Source organism: Salmo trutta, chromosome 36 (assembly GCF_901001165.1).
Source record: "Salmo trutta chromosome 36, fSalTru1.1, whole genome shotgun sequence".
Taxonomy (NCBI): domain Eukaryota; kingdom Metazoa; phylum Chordata; class Actinopteri; order Salmoniformes; family Salmonidae; genus Salmo; species Salmo trutta.
Genome location: NC_042992.1, coordinates 34647188 through 34671049, shown reverse-complemented (window position 1 = coordinate 34671049; position 23862 = coordinate 34647188). Strand labels below are relative to the sequence as shown.

Here is a 23862-nt window from a genome sequence, read left to right as displayed (position 1 = left end):
AGGAGAGGAGAAAAAGAGAAAAGAGAGAGAGAAAAGAGAGAAAAAGAGAGGGAGAGAGAAAAAGAGAGAAAAGAGAGAGAGAAAAGAGAGAGAAAAAGGGAGGGAGAGAGAAAAAGAGAGAAAAGAGAGAAAAAGAGAGGGAGAGAGAGGGGGAAAAAAAGGCTGAGGAAATGAGGATGACAGGAAATAAAAATCAACATGAGGAGAAGCAATAAAAAGAAAGTTGAGTGAAGTGGGCAGCTGAGAGTGACAGAACATGACTAGGCTTCTAGAAGACAGGGATTATGTACCAGCAACTCATTATCAGGACACGTAGCCACTCCTGCTTGTGTTACATTCTTGGTCTGCATTGAGTGACTGATAACCTCGGAAACATATTGGGAGGGAGAAACAAAAACAGAGAAAAAGAAAAGGTAGTCTTGAAGACAGGAGTCCTCTGTGTGAACCCACGGTGCTCGTCAAAGCAGCCCCATCACAGACCTGAGAGAGATTAAACTCCCACAGTGCTCTTTGGTTACCTTGGCGTGACTGACAGCTGAAGGGCAGGGGCCAGTGGTGGAGGAGGGTGGGTGTGTGTGTACACTGACCTGACTTAAATTCTATGTCTTGGGGTTAAGTGTTTGATGGCTTCCCTGTGGCTCAGTTGGTAGAGCATGGTGTTTGCAACGCCAGCATGGTGTGTGCAACGCCAGGGTTGTAGGTTCGATACCCACGGAGGGCCAGTACAAAAAAAAGAAAATGAAATGTATGCTTTCACTACTGTAAGTCGCTCTGGATAAGAGCGTCTGCTAAATGACTTAAATGTAAATGTAAAAATGATGAAAACAGTCCTCGTGCCCTGAGTAAAACTGGGTTATGGCTCGAGCCATACTAGGCCTAGACTAATCTCAGCACCCAGAATCATCTTAAAAACTGTCACATGAGCCTAGGCTAAGCTTTTAGTGGCTCACATGTATGTTTGAGGACCACTGTGCTATATTACATAACACAGCAAACGGCACAAGCTGTAAAATCACAACTGCATTGCAATAGCGTAAATTCCACATTCGTCCAGCAGAGGGCGACTTGTGCCTTTTAATCTGAGGAGCAGAACGGCCACAGAAACAAATGGCCTTCTCTATGTCCTGTTGGCCAACGGTCAGCTCTCCTCAGGGGTGCATCTCAATAGTCTGGGACTGGAAATGGAGTCGGAGTCTCCTGCTAGGAAGCCTAACCCCCACACGCAAGGAGAGAGGAAGCCACCTAGAACGTTTCCTCACATCCTTCTGTTGCCCTGCTCGCTTCCTTTATTCTCTCCTTCCTTTGCTTCCGCTCCCAGTCCCCTGTTCTCTCTCCCTCGGTCTCTCAACGCTCTCTGGCTAATACACACCCTCTATCCATCGATGTGTGGAAGGTTGGCCTCAGTGCGTGATGAGAGAGGGGGGATGCGTTAGGCTGGTTGTGGAGTTGATCGTGTGTTAATTAGATCGGTATCCGAGGGGGGGGGGAGAAGGGGGGGGTTATTACTTCTGACTGGAAATGATCTCTCGTGCGATAACAGAGTGTTTTAGTGTGTGTGTCATCATTCCACTTAACGGAACCATTTCTCTGCCTCTGTGATTCAATGCATGTCTTCCCTATTGAACCGATTTACATTTTGCTGCCCCTTCTTGACACGGGGAGTTCCGAAGTACGGCACGTCAATGTGTTGTAATCAGAACCGGTGTGACTGTAGATGATTACACAACTAGTGCAGTCATTTCTATTCTACAGAATTCATTCATCCGTTGATCCTAATAGTGATCCACAGCTCAGCTTTGGGATATACAGAGAGAAGCCTGGTCCCAGATCTGTGCATGTTAAGGGTGGCAATGACCAAAGGAGTTGGTTAGAAGGTACAAACAGATCTGGGACCAGACTACCGTAAACTGTGTTTGGGGTTGATAAAACGTGCAAGCTGTATCTGGGTGTTGTTCAGTCAGCGGAAACGTCACGGTTGGTTAGTCGCAGCGGTCAGCTCCACTGCTCCACTCCACACCAGAGTGGTGCCACCCAACGAGACAGTGCACCTGGGTCTCTCACACACACACACACACACACACACCACACACACACACACACACACACTAGTTTGTACAAAGTCTCTTTGTATGCGAGTCTGAACTCATGTTTTTGGGGTCATCTGCACTGAGTGTACAGAACACCTGCTCTTTCCATGACATAGACTGACCAGGTGAATCCGGGTGAAAGCAATGATCCCTTATTGATGTCACTTATTAAACACACTTCAAATCAGTGTAGATGAAGGGGAGGAGACAGGTTAAAGAATGATGTTTAAGCATTGAGACATGGATTGTATGTGTGCCATTCAGAGGGTGAATGGGGAAGACAAAAATATTTAAGTGCCTTTGAACGGGGTATGGTAGTAGGTGCCAGGCGCACCGGTTTGTGTCAAGAACTGCAACGCTGCTGTTTTTTTTTTTACGCTCAACAGTTTCCCATGCGTATCAAGAATGGTTCACAACTCAAAGGACATCCAGCAAACTTGACTCAGTGGGAAGCATTGGAGTCAACATGGGCCAGCATCTCAGTGGAACGCTTTCGACACCTTGTAGAGTCCATGCCCAGACAAAATTAGGTTGAAGGCGGAAGGCAACTCAAATTAGGAATGTGTTCTTAACGTTTTGTACACTCAGTGTATATTGGTGCACTGCACACTGCTTCTTCTGTTGAGATCCACCAAAAGGCACTTGTATCCACTGTCGTCTTCTGTCCTCTTCCTGCAACTAAATGTCTCCATGTGCCACAGCTTCCTGCCTTGTCTGGTAAAGATCTGTGTGTGGGTCTAAAGGCTGGTTTCCCGGACACATATTAAGCCGAGTTCTGAGCTAAAAAGCTTTTGAAATGGAGATTCTCCATATATACTGAACAAAAATATAAAACGCAACAAATTCGAAGTTTTTAGTGAGTTACAGTTCTTATAAGGAAATCAGTCAACTAAAATAAATTCAGTAGGCTCTAATCTATGGATTTCACATGGCTGTGCAGGGCGCAGCCATGGGTGTACCTGGGAGGGCATATTCCCGCCCACTTGGGAGCCAGGCCCACCCACTGGGAAGCCAGACCCAGCCAATCAGAATGAGTTTTTGCCCACAAAAGGATTTTCTTACAGACAGAAATAATTCTGTTTCATCAGCTGTCCGGGTGGATGGTCTCCAACCATCCTGCAGGTGAAGAAGCCGGATGTGGAGGTCCTGGGAAGGTGTGGATACACGTGATCTGTGAGGCCGGTTGGACGCACTGCCAAATTCACTAAAACGACGTTGGAGGCGGCTTATGGTAGAGAAATGAACATTCAATTCTCTGGCAACAATTGCACAATCCTTCAAAACTTGAGACATCTGTGGCATTGTATTGCGAGACAAAACTGAACTTTTTAGAGTGAATGGCCTTTTATTGTCCCCAGCATAAGGTGCACCGGTGTAATGATCATGCTGTTTAATCAGCTTATTGATATGCCACACCGGTCCGGTGGATGGATTATCTTGGCAAAGGAGAAATTCTCATTAAAAGGGATGTAAATACAGTTGTGCACCAAATTTGAGATAAATAATATTTTTGTGCGTATGGAACATTCCTGGGATCTTTTATTTCAGCTCATGAAACATGGGACCAACACTTTACATCAGGGATATTCAACTCTTACCCTACGAGGTCCGGAGCCTGCTGGTTTTCTGTTCTGCCTCATAATTAATTTCACCCACCCGGTGTCATAGTTCTAAATCAGTTCCTGATTAGAAAAAAGTGCTGTGGCACTGGCTTCGAGGTCCAGAGTTGAGTTTGAAGGCTTAACGTGTTGCGTTTATATTTTTGTTCAGTATAATATGTTTTTTTTTGTCCACGACTAGGTTTAAATCGGTGTCTGGAAAACCAGCACTAGTTATGTCACTGCATTCCTGGCGAGCTGTCAACACAGGTCCCAACAGCTTGTGGTGAAGGCAGTGTTTACATGGATGTGTGTGTTTGATCTGTACACACACACAAACACTCCAAGAGGCAGCCATACACCCGGACCTGACCACATGACGGCACACACACACACACACACACACACACACACACACACACACACACACACCTGTCTGTCAGCTGATATACACATGGGCACAGTCAGGTAGATCGGAGTGATGTCAGTGAATAGCGGGAGCCAAGACAAACACAGGAACAGGTAGACTGACTGGCTCGTGTCGTCACCTGTACTGTCTGTCAGCATGCTGCTGAACAGCCACGAGCTCTGTGGCTGTGTGCTATGTAAACACCTCCGTTAGGGTGGACTGTCAACGGTATTAGATACTAGACTGATAGGACAGGATTATAAAAGGAACCTGGATGATTCATTCTCTTCCATTCCGGACTAGAATAGACTGAAGACGTATTGCTTTGGTCTTAGTCTAAGACTGTACAACATGTCCTGCCACGAGTCAATTAACTTACAGTGCATTCAGAAAGTATTCAGACCCCTTGACTTTTTCCAAGTGTGTGTGTGAGAGAGAGAGACCCGAAAATGTATTACATATGAAAAACTGAAATATCACATTTACATAAGTATTCAGACCCTTTACTGCGTACTTTGTTGAAGCACCTTTGGTAGTGATTACAGCCTTGAGTCTTCTTGGGTATGACGCTACAAGCTTGGCCCACCTGTATTTGGGGAGTTTCTCCCATTCTTCTCTACAGATCCTCTCAAGCTGCACAGCTATTTTCAGGTCTCTCCAGAGATGTTTGATCAGATTCAAGTCCGGGCTCTGGCTGGGCCACACAAGGACATTCATAGACTTGTCCCGAAGCCACTTCTGAGTTGTCTTGGCTGTGTGCTTAGGGTCGTTGTCCCGTTGGAAGCTGAATCTAAGCCCCAGTCTGAGGTCCTGAGCGCTCTGGAGCAGGTTTTCAGCAAGGATCTCTGTACTTTGCTCCATTCATCTTTCCCTCGATCCTGGTTCTTGATCACCTCTCTTACCAAGGCCATTCTCCCCAGATTTCTCAATTTGGCCAGGCGGCCAGCTTAAGGAAGAGTCTTGGTGGTTCAAAACTTCTTCCATTTAAGAATGATGGAGGCCACTGTGTTCTTGGGGACCTTCAATGCTGCAGACATTTTTTGGTACCCTTCCCCAGATCTGTGCCTTGACACAATCCTGTCTTGGAGCTCTACGGACAATTCCTTCATCCTCATGGCTTGGTTTTTGCTCTGACATGCACTGTCAACTGTGTGACCTTACATAGTGTGTGTAGCTTTTCAAATGATGTCCAATCATTGGAATTTACCACAGGTGGACTCCAATTAATGGAAACAGGATGCACCTGAGCTCAATTTCAGGTCTCACAGCAAAAGGTCTGAATACTTATGTAAATAAGGTATTTATTAATTTAAAAATTATATATGTTTTTGCTTTGTCATTATTGGGGTATTGTGTGTAGATTGATGAGTAAATACGAGTTCCTTGAGAATCCCAGTGGATATTAATGTATATCAATACCAAATACAGGTGTCATTAACCCTTTCATTTATTTATCGCTGCAAACCACACATCCTTTCTTAAGTCATCTTTCTGCCTCTATCCTTCCGTCCTCTTCCCTCCCTCCTCCATCTCCACCTCTCTCGCTCTCTCTCTCTCGCTCGTTATTTAATGACTTCCCTCCCCTCCCAGACAGTGAAAGGTCACAGCTCCCTCCAGCTCCAGTAAATAAAACTCTCCTTAACGCCAACTGAACATTGTCTAATGTTACAGACACGGCGCCGGGCCAGCGGTGTGTGTGTCTGTGCCAACGTTGGTGCCCATCCTCAGTCCGTCTGACCGGCATTACAGCGTAGATATACGCAGCGCACTAGAGAGTTATGAGGTCAGACGCCCCGTACCACAGTCATGTGGTGGAATGCCCAGTCTATGTGATCTATGTCTGCGCTGGTTTCAGTTTAACGTCACGCACATGTACAGTGAAATGCCTTTCTTTCAAACTCAAAACACAATGCAGTAATCAATAACAACGTAATAATACAACAAAAACTAACGAGGAATAAGAATATCACCATAAATAAGCAAATAAGGATACTACAGGGCCAGTTCCAATGTGCAGGGATACTGGAGTGGAGGTAGATGCACTATATATACAAAAGTATGTTGACACTCCGTCAAATGAGTGGATTTGGCTATTTCAGTCACACCCGTTGCTGACAGGTGTATGAAATCGAGCACACACACTGTACTGATGAGCTCAGTGACTTTCAACGTGGCACCGTCATAGGATGCCACCTTTCCAACAAGTCAGCTTGTAAAATGACCGGGGAAGCTCTAGCAGGCCAGACAACTGTTAGAGCTGTTATTGTGAAGTGGAAACGTCTATGAGCAACAACGGCTCAGTGGTTGTGACCAGTGATGGAAAAAGTACCCAATTGTCCTACTTGAGTAAAAGTAAACGATACCTTAATAGAAAGTAGAAGTATAAATAATTTCAAATTCCTTATATTAAGCAAAGCAGACGGCCACATTTTCTTGTTTTTTTTAATTTACGGATAGCCAGGGGCATGCTCCAACACTCAGACACCACTTACAGTTGAAGTTGGAAGTTTACATACACTTAGGTTGGAGTCATTAAAACTTGTTTTTCAACCACTCCAAATGTCTTGTTAACAAACTATAGTTTTGGAAAGTCAGTCAGGACATCTACTTTGTGCATGACACAAGTCATTGTTCCAACAATTGTTTACAGACAGATTATTTCACTTATAATTCACTGTATCACATTTCCAGTGGGTAAGAAATGTACATACACTAAGTTAACTGTGCCTTTAAACAGCTTGGAAAATTCCAGAAAATGATGTCATGGCTTTAAAAGCTTCTGATAAGCTAATTGAAATCATTTGAGTCAATTGGAGGTGTACCTGTGGATGTATTTCAAGGTCTACCTTCAAACTCAGTGCCTCTTTGCTTGACATCATGGGAAAAATCAGAAGAAATCAGCCAAGACCTCAGAAAAAAATTGTAGACCTCCACAAGTCTGGTTCATCCTTGGGAGCAATTTCCAAATGCCTGAAAGTACCACGTTCATCTTTACAAACAATAGTACGCAAGTATAAACACCAAGGGACCACGCAGCCGACATACCGCTCAGGAAGGAGACGCTTTCTGTTTCCTGGAGATGAACGTACTTTAGTGCGAAAAGTGCAAATCAATCCCAGAACAGCAGCAAAGGATCTTGTGAAGATGCTGGAGGAAACGGGTACAAAAGTATCTATATCCACAGTAAAACGAGTCCTATATAGACATAACCTGAAAGGCCGCTCAGCAAGGAAGAAGCCACTGCTCCAAAACCAACATAAAAAAGCCAGACTACGGTTTGCATCTGCACATGGGGACAAAGATCGTACTTTTTGGAGAAATGTCCTCTGGTCTGATGAAACAAAAATAGAACTGTTTGGCCATAATGACCAACGTTATGTTTGGAGGAAAAAGGGGGAGGCTTGCAAGCCTAAGAACACCATCCCAACCGTGAAGCACGGGGGTGGCAGCATCATGTTGTGGGGTTCTTTGCTGCAGGAGGGACTGGTGCACTTCACAAAATAGATGGCATCATGAGGTAGGAAAATTATGTGAATATATTGAAGCAACGTCTCAAGACATCAGTCAGGAAGTTAAAGCTTGGTCAGAAATGGGTCTTCCAAATGGACAATGACCCCAAGCACACTTCCAAAGTTGTGGCAAAATGGCTTAAGGACAACAAAGTCAAAGTATTGGAGTGGCCATCACAAAGCCCTGACCTCAATCCTATAAAAAAAATGTGTGGGCAGAACAGAAAAGGCGTGTGCGAGCAAGGAGGCCTACAAACCTGACTCAGTTACACCAGCTCTGTCAAGAGGAATGGGCCAAAATTCACCCAACTTATTGTGGGAAGCTTGTGGAAGGCTACCCGAAACGTTTGACCCAAGTTAAACAATTTAAAGGCAATGCAACCAAATACTAATTGAGTGTATGTAAACTTCTGACCCACTGGGAATGTAATGAAAGAAATAAAAGCTGAAATAAATCACTCTACTATTATTCTGACATTTCACATTCTTAAAATAAAGTGGTGATCCTACCTGACCTAAAACAGGGAATTTTTACGAGGACTAAATGTCAGGAATTTTGAAAAACTGAGTTTAAATGCATTTGGCTAAGGTGTATGTAAACTTCCCACTTCAACTGTACAACCGAAGCATGTCTTTAGTGAGTCCGCCAGATCAGATGCAGTAGGGGTGTGTGAATTAGACCATTTTCCTGTCCTGCTAAGCATTCAAAATGTAATTAGTACTTTTGGGTATCAGGGAAAATGCATGGAGTAAGAAGGACATAATTTGCTTTAGGAATGTAGTGAAGCAAAAGTAGTCAAAAATATAAATAGAAAACTACTTAAGTAGTACTTTAAAGTATTTTTACTTAAGTACTTTACACCACTGAAGGTGACGAGGCATCAGGGTATAAGATAAACAGAGTAGCAGCAGCTTGTATGTGAGTGGGTGTACGTGTGTAGTCCGTATAAATGTATGTGCATGTGAGCAGATGGTGTGTGTGTGTGTGTGTGTGTGTGTGTGTGTGTGTGTGTGTGTGTAGGGCCCTGTGAGCGTGCATTGAGACAGTGCAAAAATAAAAGGTCAATAAAAATACAAGGTTAACTCCGATAGCTATTTAGTCCGTGTAGCTATTTTGTTAACTATTTATCAGTCTTATTGCTTGGGGATAGAAGCTGTTCAAGAGCCTGCTGGCGCCAGACTTGATGAACCGGTACCGTTTGCCGTGGGGAAGCAGAGAGAATAGTCTGTGGCTTGGGTGGTTGGAGTCTTTAACCATTTTCCAGTCCTTCCTACCACACTGCCTGATATAGAGGTTCTGGATGGCAGGGAGCTCGGCCCCAGATATGTTCTGGGCTGTCCGCACCACCCTCTGTAGCGCCATGCGATCGAGGGCCGTGCTATTGCCATTACAGGCAGTGATGCAGCCAGTCAAGATGCTCAATGGTACAGAGCCAATGGTGTGTGGGGGGGGGGGGGGGGGGGGGGGCTTGAACTGTTGGCCACTGGAAAGACAGACTTTCTTACAAATATTTGAGATAAGACACACAGAGAGAGAGAGAGAACCCAGAAAAAAACTATAAAAGAAAAAGTAAAAACAAGCACCTAGACAGACACAGCGACACAGACAGACAAATACAGATAACCCCATACAGACAACAGAGATACACCAAAACTATTCAATTGATTTAATGCCAGACGGACAGAAATATCATGCCGTCACCTCGCCCTGCATCTAATCATATGATTAGCTAGTGCGGCAGATAATAACAGCCTGAACATAACTGAGTCAGTGCTGGAGGCAACTAATCCAGAACTACTATCCTAGCTCATTCATTTCTACCATGGTCTGAGTCACGATACCTCTGTGTGTGTGTGTGTGTGTGTGTGTGTGTGTGTGTGTGTGTGTGTGTGTGTGTGTGTGTGTTCCCCACCAACCCCCATAATGATGCTGCGATGCAGTACCGTACCTTGATGAGATGTTTGTTGACCCATTTCATGAAGGTTTTCTTCTGCACCCTGTCTCGCTCATCTGGAGAAGAGGGAGGGGGAGGAAAAAGGAGAGTTCATTAAATAACGCAAGTACAGTGCAGTGTCATTCCTCAGAGCTGTATTATTTAGGAAGCACAGCCCTGAAACATTTTCAACGGCCCTGAAACATTTCTGCACCCATGCTGTCGGGGAGTGCAGCGTTCAACCTGATTTAACCAGGCTAGATGTCTGGTGCAGGCAGCGCACGACTAAATGTATTTGTCTGGAATGGAGGGCCCAAAAGTAACGGCTGCTGCTTTGGTAGTTTCTGGGAGGATTGCGCCTCGTCACACCTCTGTTTTGTAAGAGCGCTACGTTTGTTGAGTGTTCGTGACACCGCAGAGCTTGTTCGTGACACTGCAAAAATCTCCATATGGATACAGCATAGGATGCATGGTGCACTGCAGGCACACACGCATGACCCCCCCCCCACACGCAGGCACTCCAACAAAACACACACACCATGTCTCAGTATTTAATAAAGCAGAGAAAAGCCACTTATTGAGCTGGTAGCCACAGAGACAGGGCCAGGGGTCTTAGCACAATGCAGTAGCCTCCCAGCCTATTTCCTTCTGTTCTGAGCTCAGTCCAGACCACGTCACCTAGAGGAGTGACACAGCAAAGCCCAGGACACAACCTGACGACAGGCTTCGCTGCTGTTATCTCCTCCCCTCCCCCACGTGGAGCCACTCCTCCTCCATCTCCTCATATCCGGGTCTCTATGTATGACATGCAGATGGGTAGCGTTGCTTTTCCCACCTTCCTGTTCATATCTGACTCACTCCATTGGGATGCCTCTTCCCGCTTTCCCCTGGTTGTTACTATCAGGCAATGTTAGAAAGGATAGAAAGTGTGGAGCTATTTAACAGCTAACGTGATTTGAAACACTAACCAAAAGTCCTACTCCAATCATATATCTTCCCCCCTATAATGAGAATATATCATGATGGGCTATATTCACACTTGTCTTTTCTAGCATGGCCAACTAGTGACTGTTTCTCCCCTTCTCTGCTCCAACCAATCAGAGAATAGTTCCTGCTGGTATTTCCCCTACTTGACCTTGATAGGCTCCACTGTTGATGTGGTTGCCAAGGTGACACTATAAACACAGAGTGGCGGGGGGGGGGGGGGGGGAATGGGTTGTCTCACTTCCTCTCCCCAGATAGACCTATACACACACACACACACACACACACACACACCACACCACACACGTTCCCATTACAGTATGTAAACACAAGTGGTCTTAGTGAGCTTTTATATCAGCATTCAGGCTCTTTGGGAAAATGACAGACTGATATTTTAGTGTGGAAACGCAGGTCAAATACCTGAACGTGGTCAAACCAAGCGGGGCAAGGTAACACACACACACACACAATATGACTCACTATGACAATTTTACTCAGGGGGCACGCCCCAGGCACACACACTTGAACACAGTCTTGCTAAACAGTTTCAAAAGAAAAGCATGCCTTCGTTAACAAACCTACCTGGTAAGCTGGCCAAGCCGGCTCAGTAGTAACACATGGCTTTCTTTGTGACATTTAGGTGAGGCTATGACTTCATCAAAATTGGTATATTAAACAAGCACGGCGCCCCCTAGAGCTTGGCATAGGAATTAACATGATACCCCACATTGGCAACTGCCAGTGGAAACACATGTCCATTGCCAAGGGCAGAGCCTGTAAACCAATAGGGTTGACTGTGTGCTGTGTTTGTATGTGTGACAGCCACGGAAAGGCACGCATTCCACCACACAGGGATTCATTGTTCAGCAGTATACACCCCTCAACAACAGCCAAACACAAAACAAACACACACAAATAATGCTCACACACACTAGTGAGTCTTCACACTGTAAACATTGGTCCATCTAGTGCACAAATAGCTCAAGGAGATGTGAACAGTACACCACACACACACACACACACACACACACACACACACACACACACACACACACACACACACACACACTACAATATACTGAACAAAAATACAAACGCAAAGTAAATTGTTGGTCCCATGTTTCATGAGCTGAATTAAAAAGATCCCAGAAATATTTAATATGCACAAAGAGCTTATTTCTCTCAAATTCTGTGCACAAATGTGTTTAATCCCTGTAAGTGAGCATTTATCCTTTGCCTGACAGGTTTGGCATATGAAGACGCTGATTAAACAACATGATCATTGCACAGGTGCACCTTGTTCTGGGCACAATAAAATACCATTCTAAAATGTGCAGTTGTGCCACACTACACAATGTCTCAAGTTTTGAGGGACCATGCAATTGGTATGCTAACTGCAGGAATGTGCACCAGAGCTATTGCCAGAGAATATAATGTTCATTTGTCTACCATAAGCCGCCTCCGACGTTTTGGAGAATTTGACAGAACGTCCAACCGGCCTCACAATCGCAGGACCACGGGTAACCACGCCATCCCAGGTCCTCCACATGCGGCTTCCAACAGCCACCCGGATAGCTGATGAAACTGTGGGATTGCACAACTGAAGAATTTCTGTACATATCGTCAGAGACCGTCTCAGGGAAGCTCATCTCAGTGCTCGTCGTCCTCACCAGGATCTTGACCTGACTGCAGTTCGGCGTTGTAAACAACTTCAGCGGGCAAATGCTCACCTTCGATGACCACTGGCACACTGGATGAATCCCGGTTTCAACTGTACCGGGCAGATGGCAGACATGACATGGTGTATGGCATCGTGTAGGCGAGCGGTTTGCTGATGTCAATGTTGTGAACAGAGAACCCCACCGCAACCATAGGGCAATGGTATGGGGAGTCATAAGCTACGGACAAAAAACAATAGCATTTTATCGATGCAATTTGAATGCACAGAGATACAGCGATGAGATCCTGAGGCCCATTGTTGTGCCATTCATCAGCTGCCATCATCTCATGTTTCAGCATGATAATGTATGGCCCCATGTTGCAAGGATCTGTACACAATCCCTGGAAGCTGAAAACGTCCCAGTTCTTCCATGGCCTGCGTGCTCAGACATGCTACCAATTGAGCATGTGTGGGATGCTCTGGATCGACAGCGTGTTCCAGTACCCGCCAATATCCAGCAACTTCGCACAGCCGCTGAAGAGTGGGACAACATTTCACAGGCCACAATCACACAACCTGATCAACTCGATGTGAAGGAGATGTGACACGCTGGGTGAGGCATAAGGTGGTCACCAGATATTGACTGGTTTCTGATCCACACCCCTACCTATTTTTGTAAGGTATCTATGACCAACAGATGCATATCTGTATTTCTCAGTCATGTGAAATCCATAGATTAAGGCCTAATGAATTTATTTCAATTGACTGATTCCCTTTATATGAACTGTAACGCACTAAAATCTTTGAAACTGTTGCATGTTGCGTTTATATTTGTTTTATTCAATGTACAAACACAGGACGCACACGGTGACAGCCTACACACAGACAAACGTTTTATTGAGCCTATGTAAATAACACTTAGCTACTCTACAGTGCACAGCACCTGCATACACTACACATACTGTCTCTTACACACACACACACACACACACACTGACCTGCACAGCACATGATAGAGTGCAGGTGGGCATTGAGGCTGGACTCGTTATGGTAGTCCCGCCACATCCTTCTTTTTACCGTTCTATCCTTCTGTTTTTCTTCCTTCCTCTTTCCTTCACCTGGCTTCTAAAACTACTTCCTCATTTCTCTCCCAGTGCAAGTCCACATGTGATTCCAAAGTCAGGTAGCACACCAGAGAGAGGCAATGTAAACAAGTCACTATTCCGCAATCCCAGAACAAGAGTAGTCTCTCTCTCAGAGGAAGTCCGCGTGTCTTATTCCAAGTCAGGTAGCACACCAGGGAGAGGCAAAGTACACAAATTGATATTCCAGTTTCCACAAATGTCAAAACAAGAGTATTCCAATGAATTTGATTCTCCCAAACACACTTATTGCAAGGACTAGTCTCCCCGCATCGCAGGCAAGTAGAGTGACTTATTTCTGGGTTGCCTCTTTCTGCCTGTCGCTCCCTTGTACCCACTCTCTTTCGGCCAGTCTTGCGGTCGCTGCCATTTCAAAACTCCTGGCCAGCTCTCTCGCCGGAGCAGTCACACGTGTGTGTCAAAGTCCCAGGCTGCCCCTCCCCTCCGGCAAAATAAGGACCGCCCCTCCAACCCCTCCCTCTGGTTCTTCCACTCTTGTTGTCCCGCTCTCCCTCGGTCACTCCTGTCCCCTGCTGCCGCACTGGTCTGAGGCACGGTCCTTCGTTCACTCTACTCCTGGTGCAGGACAGACACCTTGTGCTCTAAAGTGCAGCTGTTGAGCAGTGGCTCTGCAGACAAAGCAGGTTCAGAGCTGCGGTTCTCTCTCTCAGCTTCTCCCTCCCGCTCTCTTTAAAAGTATCTTACGGCTGCAGTCCTCTGGTTAAGATGTGTACGCTGTCAAGACGGGGCAACAGCGTGTTGAGGAAACCGTCTGCCGTTCACAGTTGGAAATAAGAGGGTTTTTCCTTCTTCAGTCTTCCAGAGCAAAGGAAGGAAGTAGTTGTAGAGAGAGATTGTTTATCAAACTCTGGTTGAGGTAAATAATAAGGAAGTCAAAAAGAGAATGCGCTGAAGTGTCCCTTTATGATGATGTCATCCACTCAAGCAATCAAGCAAGCGGCAGACCCCAGTGTTTAGATTCCAGTCTGTTGCCATGTGAACACACACACTGCTCTCTCTAACAGAAACCAGACACTGCTAGCCCTAGACTGTAACCAACATCAATACAATCTTTTGCTTTTTCTTTCCTCTTTCTAGGCCTGGGAACACAAATCTGCCACAATCCCAGAAGAAACCCCCTGGCTGTCCGTTCTGAGCCAATGAGTGTTTTGTGTGTGTGTTTAAGACCTCTCGTCTGATCACAAAATGATCTGCTGAGCTTGTGATGTCATTTGATGAGACAGAGAGACAGAGACCAGCTACTTCAGATAATCATAATAATCTGAGTAGCTGCCTTGGTCAGTGAGAAAATGATACAAATATGCTTTGGGTCAGGGCTGTAGCGTGTATGAGGAGGTCTATTGGAGAAAAGTCCAGATCAGATTTCTTGACTCCTCTCCAGTCTGGTTCTACGCAGACTGGCACAACACCAGTTAGCTACAAGTGAACAAGATGCGTCTTGAGCTGGGAGACACCGTCCCCCGACAACATACACACCCACGAACCATCACAGAACGGGACAAACACACACTTTAGTCCCGGCAATCTAAACCCCCAGCGTTGACTCATCCTTCATTGTAATCCTACTGATGGCTACTTTGAGGAAAAATGGACTTTCTATGCCTGTGATATGTGGGTGTCCCGCCTAGCTATCAAAGATGAATGCACTAACTAAGTCGCTCTGGATAAGAGCGTCTGCTAAATGACTGAAACGTCAAAATGTAGCCCCCTTTCCTATGACTAAGCATTCCCTTGATACAACAGCCTTTTCAGCTAGCCTATTCCTACATCCCTTAAAAATGTGTTGATATTGCATAGAGCGTCTCAAAACCTTTCACAACGCCAGCCCCTAGAATAACGGTCATGTTTCAATTTAAAACTGGAACAAAATCAATAGTAGAACTGAAACGGAGAGTCAGCGAAAACAGCTGCAACAACCTGGCTTCGTAGAACAGCGTGACGGCATATGAACATGTGACTAGAACATTGACATGATCACTGGGAGTCTGGTCGTCAAGGGTGACGTCACAGCAATGGCTGCTCTGGCCAGACGCCGGTTTTAAATCTGTAGTTTCTTATGGAAATACTAAGTCCAGGTAAAACCTGTAGTTTAGCATACAAAAGAACTGGCACACAACAACGCCTAGGCGGCCCCAACAAAAGCAGTGACGCACGCACGCACGCACACACACACACAATAACAGCGCGCTCCGCCGGAAGAGTCCACACACACACACACACACACACACACACACACTCGTGACACACAATGACAGCGCGCTCCGCCGGAAGAGTCCACACACACACTCCTCTCGTCGATGATGCGTCACTCAAGTAACCGTGTTTCTCTCCTCCTATAGTGACTTCTTTACTCTCTCCACATATCCAATCCTCATCTCTCGTTCTTTCTTGTCCTTTGCCTTTCCCTCTGCTCACTCCATCCTTGTTTTCAAGAGGACTCTCTCCTCCGTTTTCAGAGTGAGAGCGTTGTTCGCTCGCTCCATTTCTCCCCCGGCCCTCCAAACTATAAATACCAGAGAGAGCTTACGCTCGTAATACCACGCAGTATGCTCATCCCTCGCTCCCTCCCTCTCTTGTTATCACGTCTAATCTCTCCTCTGTCTCGTTCAATTAAACAGAGAAAGTCCCCGCTCCACCAAGTCTTCTCCTCCTGTTGTCAAATCTTCTTTCTCCACATTTCAGAGTGTGATCCCTCTGCTTTCATTTCACTTTCTCCGTCGCCAAATGTCAGAGTTCATCCCGCTCCTTCTCCGTCAGCAGTGGCACTCAGAGACTGGTACATCTCCCTCCCTCTCCCATCTTTCCCCCTACATCCTCTTTGCTGTGAACGTATAATCCAAATAAACAGTACATTAACTCTTATAGCAAATCTAAATCAACCAGACCAACATTTGAAGCGATATTCCCCAAAATATCCAGCTGCAATATTCACAGATATCCAAACCACTCCTGCATCGGGTAACAGGTTTCGAAAGAAAGTGCTGATATCCCTCCCCAATTACCAGGGCCCCCCTGGCAGCCCTCTCTGGAGGAGCAGTCATCAGATTAGCATATATTGAATTGGGGCTCCTTGTGACTTATGAGGACTCTGATATTGGGCAGTGTAAACCTTATTAGGAGGAGATGCAGTGTATCTACGCACGGGATAACCTACCCTATAGGGACGCAGGTTGTTTGGGGTTATAAGGTTATGTTGTAGGTTGTTTGGGTTCGTAAGGACGGTTATGTCTGCTGTCGATCAGTCAAAAACATACACAGGTGTGTTCTTTGAACTAAAACAATGTCCTTGTCAATGCCCTTTTTCACAGGTAGGAGGTAATATATATATATATATATATATATATATATATATATATATATATATATATATATACATACATACATACACACACACATATACACACACTGCTCAAAAAAAATAAAGGGAACACTTAAACAACACAATGTAACTCCAAGTCAATCACACTTCTGTAAAATCAAACTGTCCACTTAGGAAGCAACACTGATTGACAATAAATTTCACATGCTGTTGTGCAAATGGAATAGACAACAGGTGGAAATTATAGGCAATTAGCAAGACACCCCCAATAAAGGAGTGGTTCTGCAGGTGGTGACCACAGACCACTTCTCAGTTCCTATGCTTCCTGGCTGATGTTTTGGTCACTTTTGAATGCTGGCGGTGCTTTCACTCTAGTGGTAGCATGAGACGGAGTCTACAACCCACACAAGTGGCTCAGGTATTGCAGCTCATCCAGGACGGCACATCAATGCGAGCTGTGGCAAGAATGTTTGCTGTGTCTGTCAGCGTAGTGTCCAGAGCATGGAGGCGCTACCAGGAGACAGGCCAGTACATCAGGAGACGTGGAGGAGGCCAACAACCCAGCAGCAGGACCGCTACCTCCGCCTTTGTGCAAGGAGGAGCAGGAGGAGCACTGCCAGAGCCCTGCAAAATGACCTCCAGCAGGCCACAAATGTGCATGTGTCTGCTCAAACGGTCAGAAACAGACTCCATGAGGGTGATATGAGGGCCCGACGTCCACAGGTGGGGGTTGTGCTTACAGCCCAACACCGTGCAGGACGTTTGGCATTTGCCAGACAACACCAAGATTGGCAAATTCGCCACTGGCGCCCTGTGCTCTTCACAGATGAAAGCAGGTTCACACTGAGCACGTGACAGACGTGACAGTCTGGAGACGCCGTGGAGAACGTTCTGCTGCCTGCAACATCCTCCAGCATGACCGGTTTGGCGGTGGGTCAGTCATGGTGTGGGGTGGCATTTCTTTGGGGGGCCGCACAGCCCTCCATGTGCTCGCCAGAGGTAGCCTGACTGCCATTAGCTACCGAGATGAGATCCTCAGACCCCTTGTGAGACCATATGCTGGTGCGGTTGGCCCTGGGTTCCTCCTAATGCAGGACAATGCTAGACCTCATGTGGCTGGAGTGTGTCAGCAGTTCCTGCAAGAGGAAGGCATTGATGCTATGGACTGGCCCGCCCGTTCCCCAGACCTGAATCCAATTGAGCACATCTGGGACATCATGTCTCGCTCCATCCACCAACGCCACGTTGCACCACAGACTGTCCAGGAGTTGGCGGATGCTTTAGTCCAGGTCTGGGAGGAGATCCCTCAGGAGACCATCCGCCACCTCATCAGGAGCATGCCCAGGCGTTGTAGGGAGGTCATACAGGCACGTGGAGGCCACACACACTACTGAGCCTCATTTTGACTTGTTTTAAGGACATTACATCAAAGTTGGATCAGCCTGTAGTGTGGTTTTCCACTTTAATTGTGAGTGTGACTCCAAATCCAGACCGCCATGGGTTGATAAATTGGATTTCCATTGATTATTTTTGTGTAATTCTGTTGTCAGCACATTCAACTATGTAAAGAAAAAAGTATTTAATAAGATTATTTCATTCATTCAGATCTAGGATGTGTTATTTTAGTGTTCCCTTTATTTTTTTGAGCAGTATATATATATATATATATATAGAGATATTTTTGAGGTACTGGAAGGACATTTTGCTTTTTGAAAGAGACACGATACTCAGAAATCTAGCTGACAGGTACATTTGAAGGCTGAACAGTCCCTGTGCAAGGTACGTTTGATCACATAGGCCAGTGTGTTTTGGTGAGTGGACCTTTAACTTAGAACGTCTGTCATAAAACAAATCTCCCATGCTCTGGCCGTTGACCAACGGGGGAAGTAAGACTCAAACAGGAGTGGTGGGAACACTAAGACAGTACTTAAGACTAAATGTCCATTAGGGATGACCTAACAATGGTGGCGTGTGATCATTTATTGCCCTTCACAAACTGGCCAGATTATACTTTTAGCTCATAATGGGTTAGCCTGGGCCTTGTAGGGAGATATGATCCTACGTCAGTTTTAAGGAGAGGGAAGTACTACAGGCCAATTAGTACTTCAAATGGCGAGAATGGCTTGATTGTGGTCTTAGTGAGGTCTGGCACACATAGGTTCTGAGGGACACCAACACACATGCATTGTAACTCAGAATTGATGTGATGTCATCTCTATTCAATGCCAAGGTCCTCACAGTGCATATATGCTTTGACAGGATAGGGATGGTGTGCAGCCTACACCGTCATGGTTGATAAAACTGCAGTGAACCACATAGGCTAAGCAGTCTTTCATGTAACCACATACAAATGTAGGCTTTTGGCAAATCAAAAGGTAACGGAATTATGCTTTGACTCAGTTTTTTCACTTTAAAATGTGTGCCAAACAAAAACCATTGATTTCAAAGTTTAACCATACAACTCTATGCACAAGGACTACTTTTAATAATTTCCACTGAAAAATGTACCAAATTAATTTAGTGGAAGAACTGTGCAGATGCAAACTTTGATAACGGAATTACATTTTTATTCGACCACATTTTCCAAAAACTCTTAAATACCTGCTCTGAATTAAGATTCTAAGATGTCTGCAGAAAGAATGGGCTGTCAGCTATGACATGGCACCTTAAGTTAAAATGTTTGTTTTTTTTTAAATAAGATTATTCTTTATCTTTAGGTTATTGAACTACAGTAAGTGAAGTGGATTTACACCCGGTAACAGAATTACGGTAACGGATTTACATAATGGGTCCCATATCTGTACTACACAGAAATGCATAATTATGGATGGGTGATTCTCATGAAACCAGTTTTAAAATGTCTGTAGCAAATTGAGTTACAAAACCGTGATGGATCTGCAAAAATAAACTATCATTCTGAGGAATAAGATGTCTAGTTTTTGGGAAAGTGTATTTTTTATACATACATTTTCCACTGAATTTGGTACATTTTCACACAAAATTCTCAATATGTCTGGATTAAATTCTTGGGTCATTTTAGTGTTTCAGAATTACAAGGCAATGTTTCTTAAACTTACAGAAGGTAAAATATTTCTCCAAAATTAAATATGTGATGATATTAGTTGGCAGGGTTCTATACGTCAACATTAGTGTGTTTTAATGCATTTCTGATACCTTAAGACTTTTTCTGGTTTTGCAAGACCCCTTTTCCATCTGTTTATCCAGATATCTAATATTTAAGATGGAAAATGGTTTAAACATATGCCTTCATTTTCCAAAAAAACCACTCTCGCTTTCATTTGACATGCTCCTACAGTATGAGCTTCACATATTGGTGCGCATGGGTCCTTTTACATGGAATAGCCCCTATACACACACACAATACACACTCACGCAAGCGCACAAACACACAGCTCCCCACCCTGCCCATCACTGTGCTGTGCCACGTCTTGCTTGCTGCTGCGGCTAAAAATAAAGCCAGTGCTCCAGCGTCAAACACACAGCTCTGTATCAGTCTGTACCGCACTTTAGCAAGCCTAAACACACAAGCCTGCATCACACACACACACACACAGTACCACCCATACATAGCCCCAAGAAATGGCACACAGCACAGCTTTCCTATCCAGTCCCTTTAGATAGATAGTAGGTTCCTGTATAAATAGGAAGTGGCAGTAGGAAAAGGTCACTCTTTCCAAGGCATCCCTGTAGAACACAGAGGTGGGCTATACCTCTCCGTTCCTCCTATCAACCCAGACAGTCATGTCACGCTAGATATTATACTCCTGTGACTGAAGGATATCAATTAAATCTTCCAAACAATTAGCAGAACGTCCTTACCAGCAGCCACTGTGGTCCTTTATGGCTAATGATTAAAACCTCTTCGGGATCAGACCTGTTTTTCCCATTTTCGCCTAAAATGACATACCCAAATCTAACTGCCTGTTGCTCAGGACCTGAAGCAAGGATATGCATATTCTTGGTACCATTTGAAAGGAAATACTTTGAAGTTTGAGGAAATGTGAAAGCAATGTAGGAGAATATAAAAATTTGATCTGGTAAAAGATAATACAAAGGAAAAAAAAAAGTTGTATTTTTTTGTACCATCATCTTTGAAATGCAAGACAAAGGCCATCATGTATAATTCCAGCCCAGCTGCAATTTAGATTTTGGCCACTAGATGGCAGCAGTGTATGTGCAAAGTTTTAGACTGATTCAATGAACCATTGCATTTCTGTTCAAAATGTTGTATCAAGACTGCCCAAATGTGCCTAATTGGTTTATTAAGTGGCCTATTCTAGCATTAGCCACTATCAAAGTCCCTTATCATTGGGATTATAGATAGTTGGACACAGACCAAATGTGATGTATTCTATATCTTGTAATAGGCTTTACATTAAAGGATGTATACCTCTTACAGGACTGCAACGGTACAACAGCATATTTGTCATGGTTTTTACCCTCAGCTCAGCATAAAATCAGCCACATGACGGGACTGAGTTGCTTGTCACCAAAGTGACTTTCTGTTCACTGCATTAGGTTACACGATATTACAAAAAGCTGACTTAAAAATAGCCGTAAGAGACTTAACTGGCCAACTCATAAAGTCCGCGACAAACGAGAACGTCAACTCCAATGAAATTGATTTGAATCAATGGCACATGACAGGTAGCAGCTACGCTGTGAAAAGGCCAAATAAGGAGAACTGTGCCAGAATGACTCACACCGGTAGAGATCCAATCAGACAAACACTGTCTCAGTTTAAAAGAGAATACACAACTAAATTCAGACTAGCTAGCAGATGAAACATTTATTTGCTCTCTGAAAAGTAACCCGTTTCTCAAACTGAAATCTAACAGGAAGAGGCGACATACTGTCATCTACATTAAAACCCCCAAAACATTGACTAAATGCTAAAATGCTGATCATCTACTCCTTCCAATTCCAACCAGCAACACAGCAGTGAACAAGCTATCATGCTAACACAAGACATGCTAACAAGAGACACCAAAAAGGGAAAAGTCTAAAGAGGAAGTGGGAAGCCAGGAGTGTCCCTCCGAACACCCTCCCTCTCCTTATCTGAGGAGGAGGATAAAGAGGCAGCATGGACAGAAGGAGATGAGGAGCATATCTCACGCTCTCTCTCTCCTCCCCCCGTCCTATGTGCTTTAAGGAGTATATACCTGGTATAAAACGAGGGGTACGCCGTCGACGGTATAACCACACCACGGCCGCAGTGAAGAAGTGAGCAGCCACCACCAAGATGGGCGTGATGACCGCCGGGTCCATGAGCAGGTCCATTGCTAACCACTTATGTGCTAACTGACCCAAAGTCAGTTTGTTCTTCAAAGAGTTAAAACGACAGTGACCACTTCCAGTGTCCAATACCAATCCCAGGTCTGTCCTAAGACGGGCAGTCCGTCAGCAACAAGCTACTGCGAAGAGTTCTGAAGTTACTGCCTCAGCCTGTTAGTTAGAAGCATCGTCTCATTTCTCTCCTTCCTGTTCTCTTTTTTGCTGTGGATAATAGTCGGCTGTTAGATAACCTTTTTTCTCCAACTTTTCCTCCTGAACACGAAGCCTCAATGCTGAGAGACTAATAATCTTTGCCAAGTTCTTCTCTCCATCGGAGCTCCCGCCCTCTTTTCCTCAACCCTCTCTTTTTCGTTAGCCCCTCTCTCGCGCTCTGACACTCGTACACCGAATTCCTTTCCCCTGAAACAAGCGCCCGGCTTTAAGCCGTTGCTCCGACCACACAGTATAACAAAAAAAGTTAGTAGACAGATTAAAAGCGCTGAAACCGTTGGGGTTCCGTCGCTCGCTGGGGAGGAAACCACATGGGAGATAGTCTTTCCTGTCTGCGTGTGTCAGAGTGATTCAGGTTGCGTGTCGGGGTGGCATTTGCGTGAGAGCGTGCTGCCATCTCTGAGTGTTTATCTCCGTTGCTATGGGAGAGCCAATGTCACTCGTACCGAAATGTATTAACGGCTATCTTTGAATGGAAGTGCAGGTGCACTTGATGTTCAGAGGCTGTGGGTGGGCTGACCACATGTGTGTGTGAGAGAGTGTGTGTGTGAAATTGCGGTCTAAAAGAGAGCGCGAGAGATCAAAACATGAGGGTTGCTAACTACAAGGGTAACTATGCTGTACTGTGTGTGTGTGTGTGTGTGTGTGTGTGTGTGTTCATGAAGTCACGATATGTGAGACATACTGTCTCAGTGAGTCAGCATGGCAGGGGGACAGGGGGTAGAATAGATAGAATGGCAGGGGGTCCTCGAGTTACTCACGCTTCACAGAGAACCGTGTGTGTGTGTGTGTGTGTCATGTACACTATGTAAGTGCATGTATTGCATTTGTAAATGTTCTCCTGCATGCCAACACTAATGTTAGAGGCAACAACCTCTAACCGAATTGCTGTCCAAAATAAGATCGAGCAAAATATAGAAACAGCAAAAAGGTCCTAAAATCCCATTTAGAATCACATGAAGATGAATTGTATAACACACTGTGATAAGGCCTATATAGAGTGAAAATGGGCAGAACATCAGTCACCGGTATTTTGGAGAGACATCTGGATACCCAGTTGTTCAGCTTGTGGTTTCCACTATGACTGTCACACGCCAGTCTGCTCTGGGAACTTCCCGTGTTTAATTACCCACCGTCCTCTCTGCCTAGAGCCAATCACATCAGAATCCGAGAAACACCATATCTAAATGCTAACCGCCACTGTGCTTCAAAACCAAAACCCTAAGACGAAAACTGTAATACAGAGAGAGACAAATAGAGAAAGACCTAATAAGGTAACGTGTCAATGTTTTAGTAACAGCCACAAATCTGAGGTCAGGGGTGTGAAACCACCACTGTGGGACAGAAGAGGCCGATGCGTGCGATTGCAAACAAACAGTTACACAACATCTGTCAAACTAGTTGAATAGCCACACAAAACACACTCAAAAATATGCTTCATACTAAATCTTACAATAGTTTACTAAACGGTGGAGCTACACCGCAATCAGACATGCACTGATCTGAACTTCAGCACTTATAACCCCAGCAATATTTATTCAGAACGTCGGAATTTTCATTTAGAGCCGACGAAAGACAATCGAAATAAACAGATCTGTGCAAACCCAACTGTTGTATAGAACACTGTATTACTTATACAACTAATATAAGGACAGGACATGAGGCGGGAGTAG

The 23862-nt window shown here is 44.9% G+C and overlaps 1 protein-coding gene across 1 annotated transcript in view; it reads right to left on the bottom strand.

Moving 5' to 3' along the window:
• Positions 1-3171: 3171 nt before the first annotated feature.
• LOC115176136 (microtubule-actin cross-linking factor 1-like) overlaps positions 3172-23862 on the bottom strand; it is a 117434-nt gene continuing 96743 nt past the window's right edge. Inside the window, exons 3-4 of the mRNA XM_029735969.1 lie at positions 9486-9614; positions 3172-3203 (exon numbers count right to left, since the gene is read on the bottom strand). Coding sequence (XP_029591829.1) covers positions 3172-3203; positions 9486-9614 — 161 coding nt within the window. The remainder of the gene's footprint in view (positions 3204-9485; positions 9615-23862) is intronic.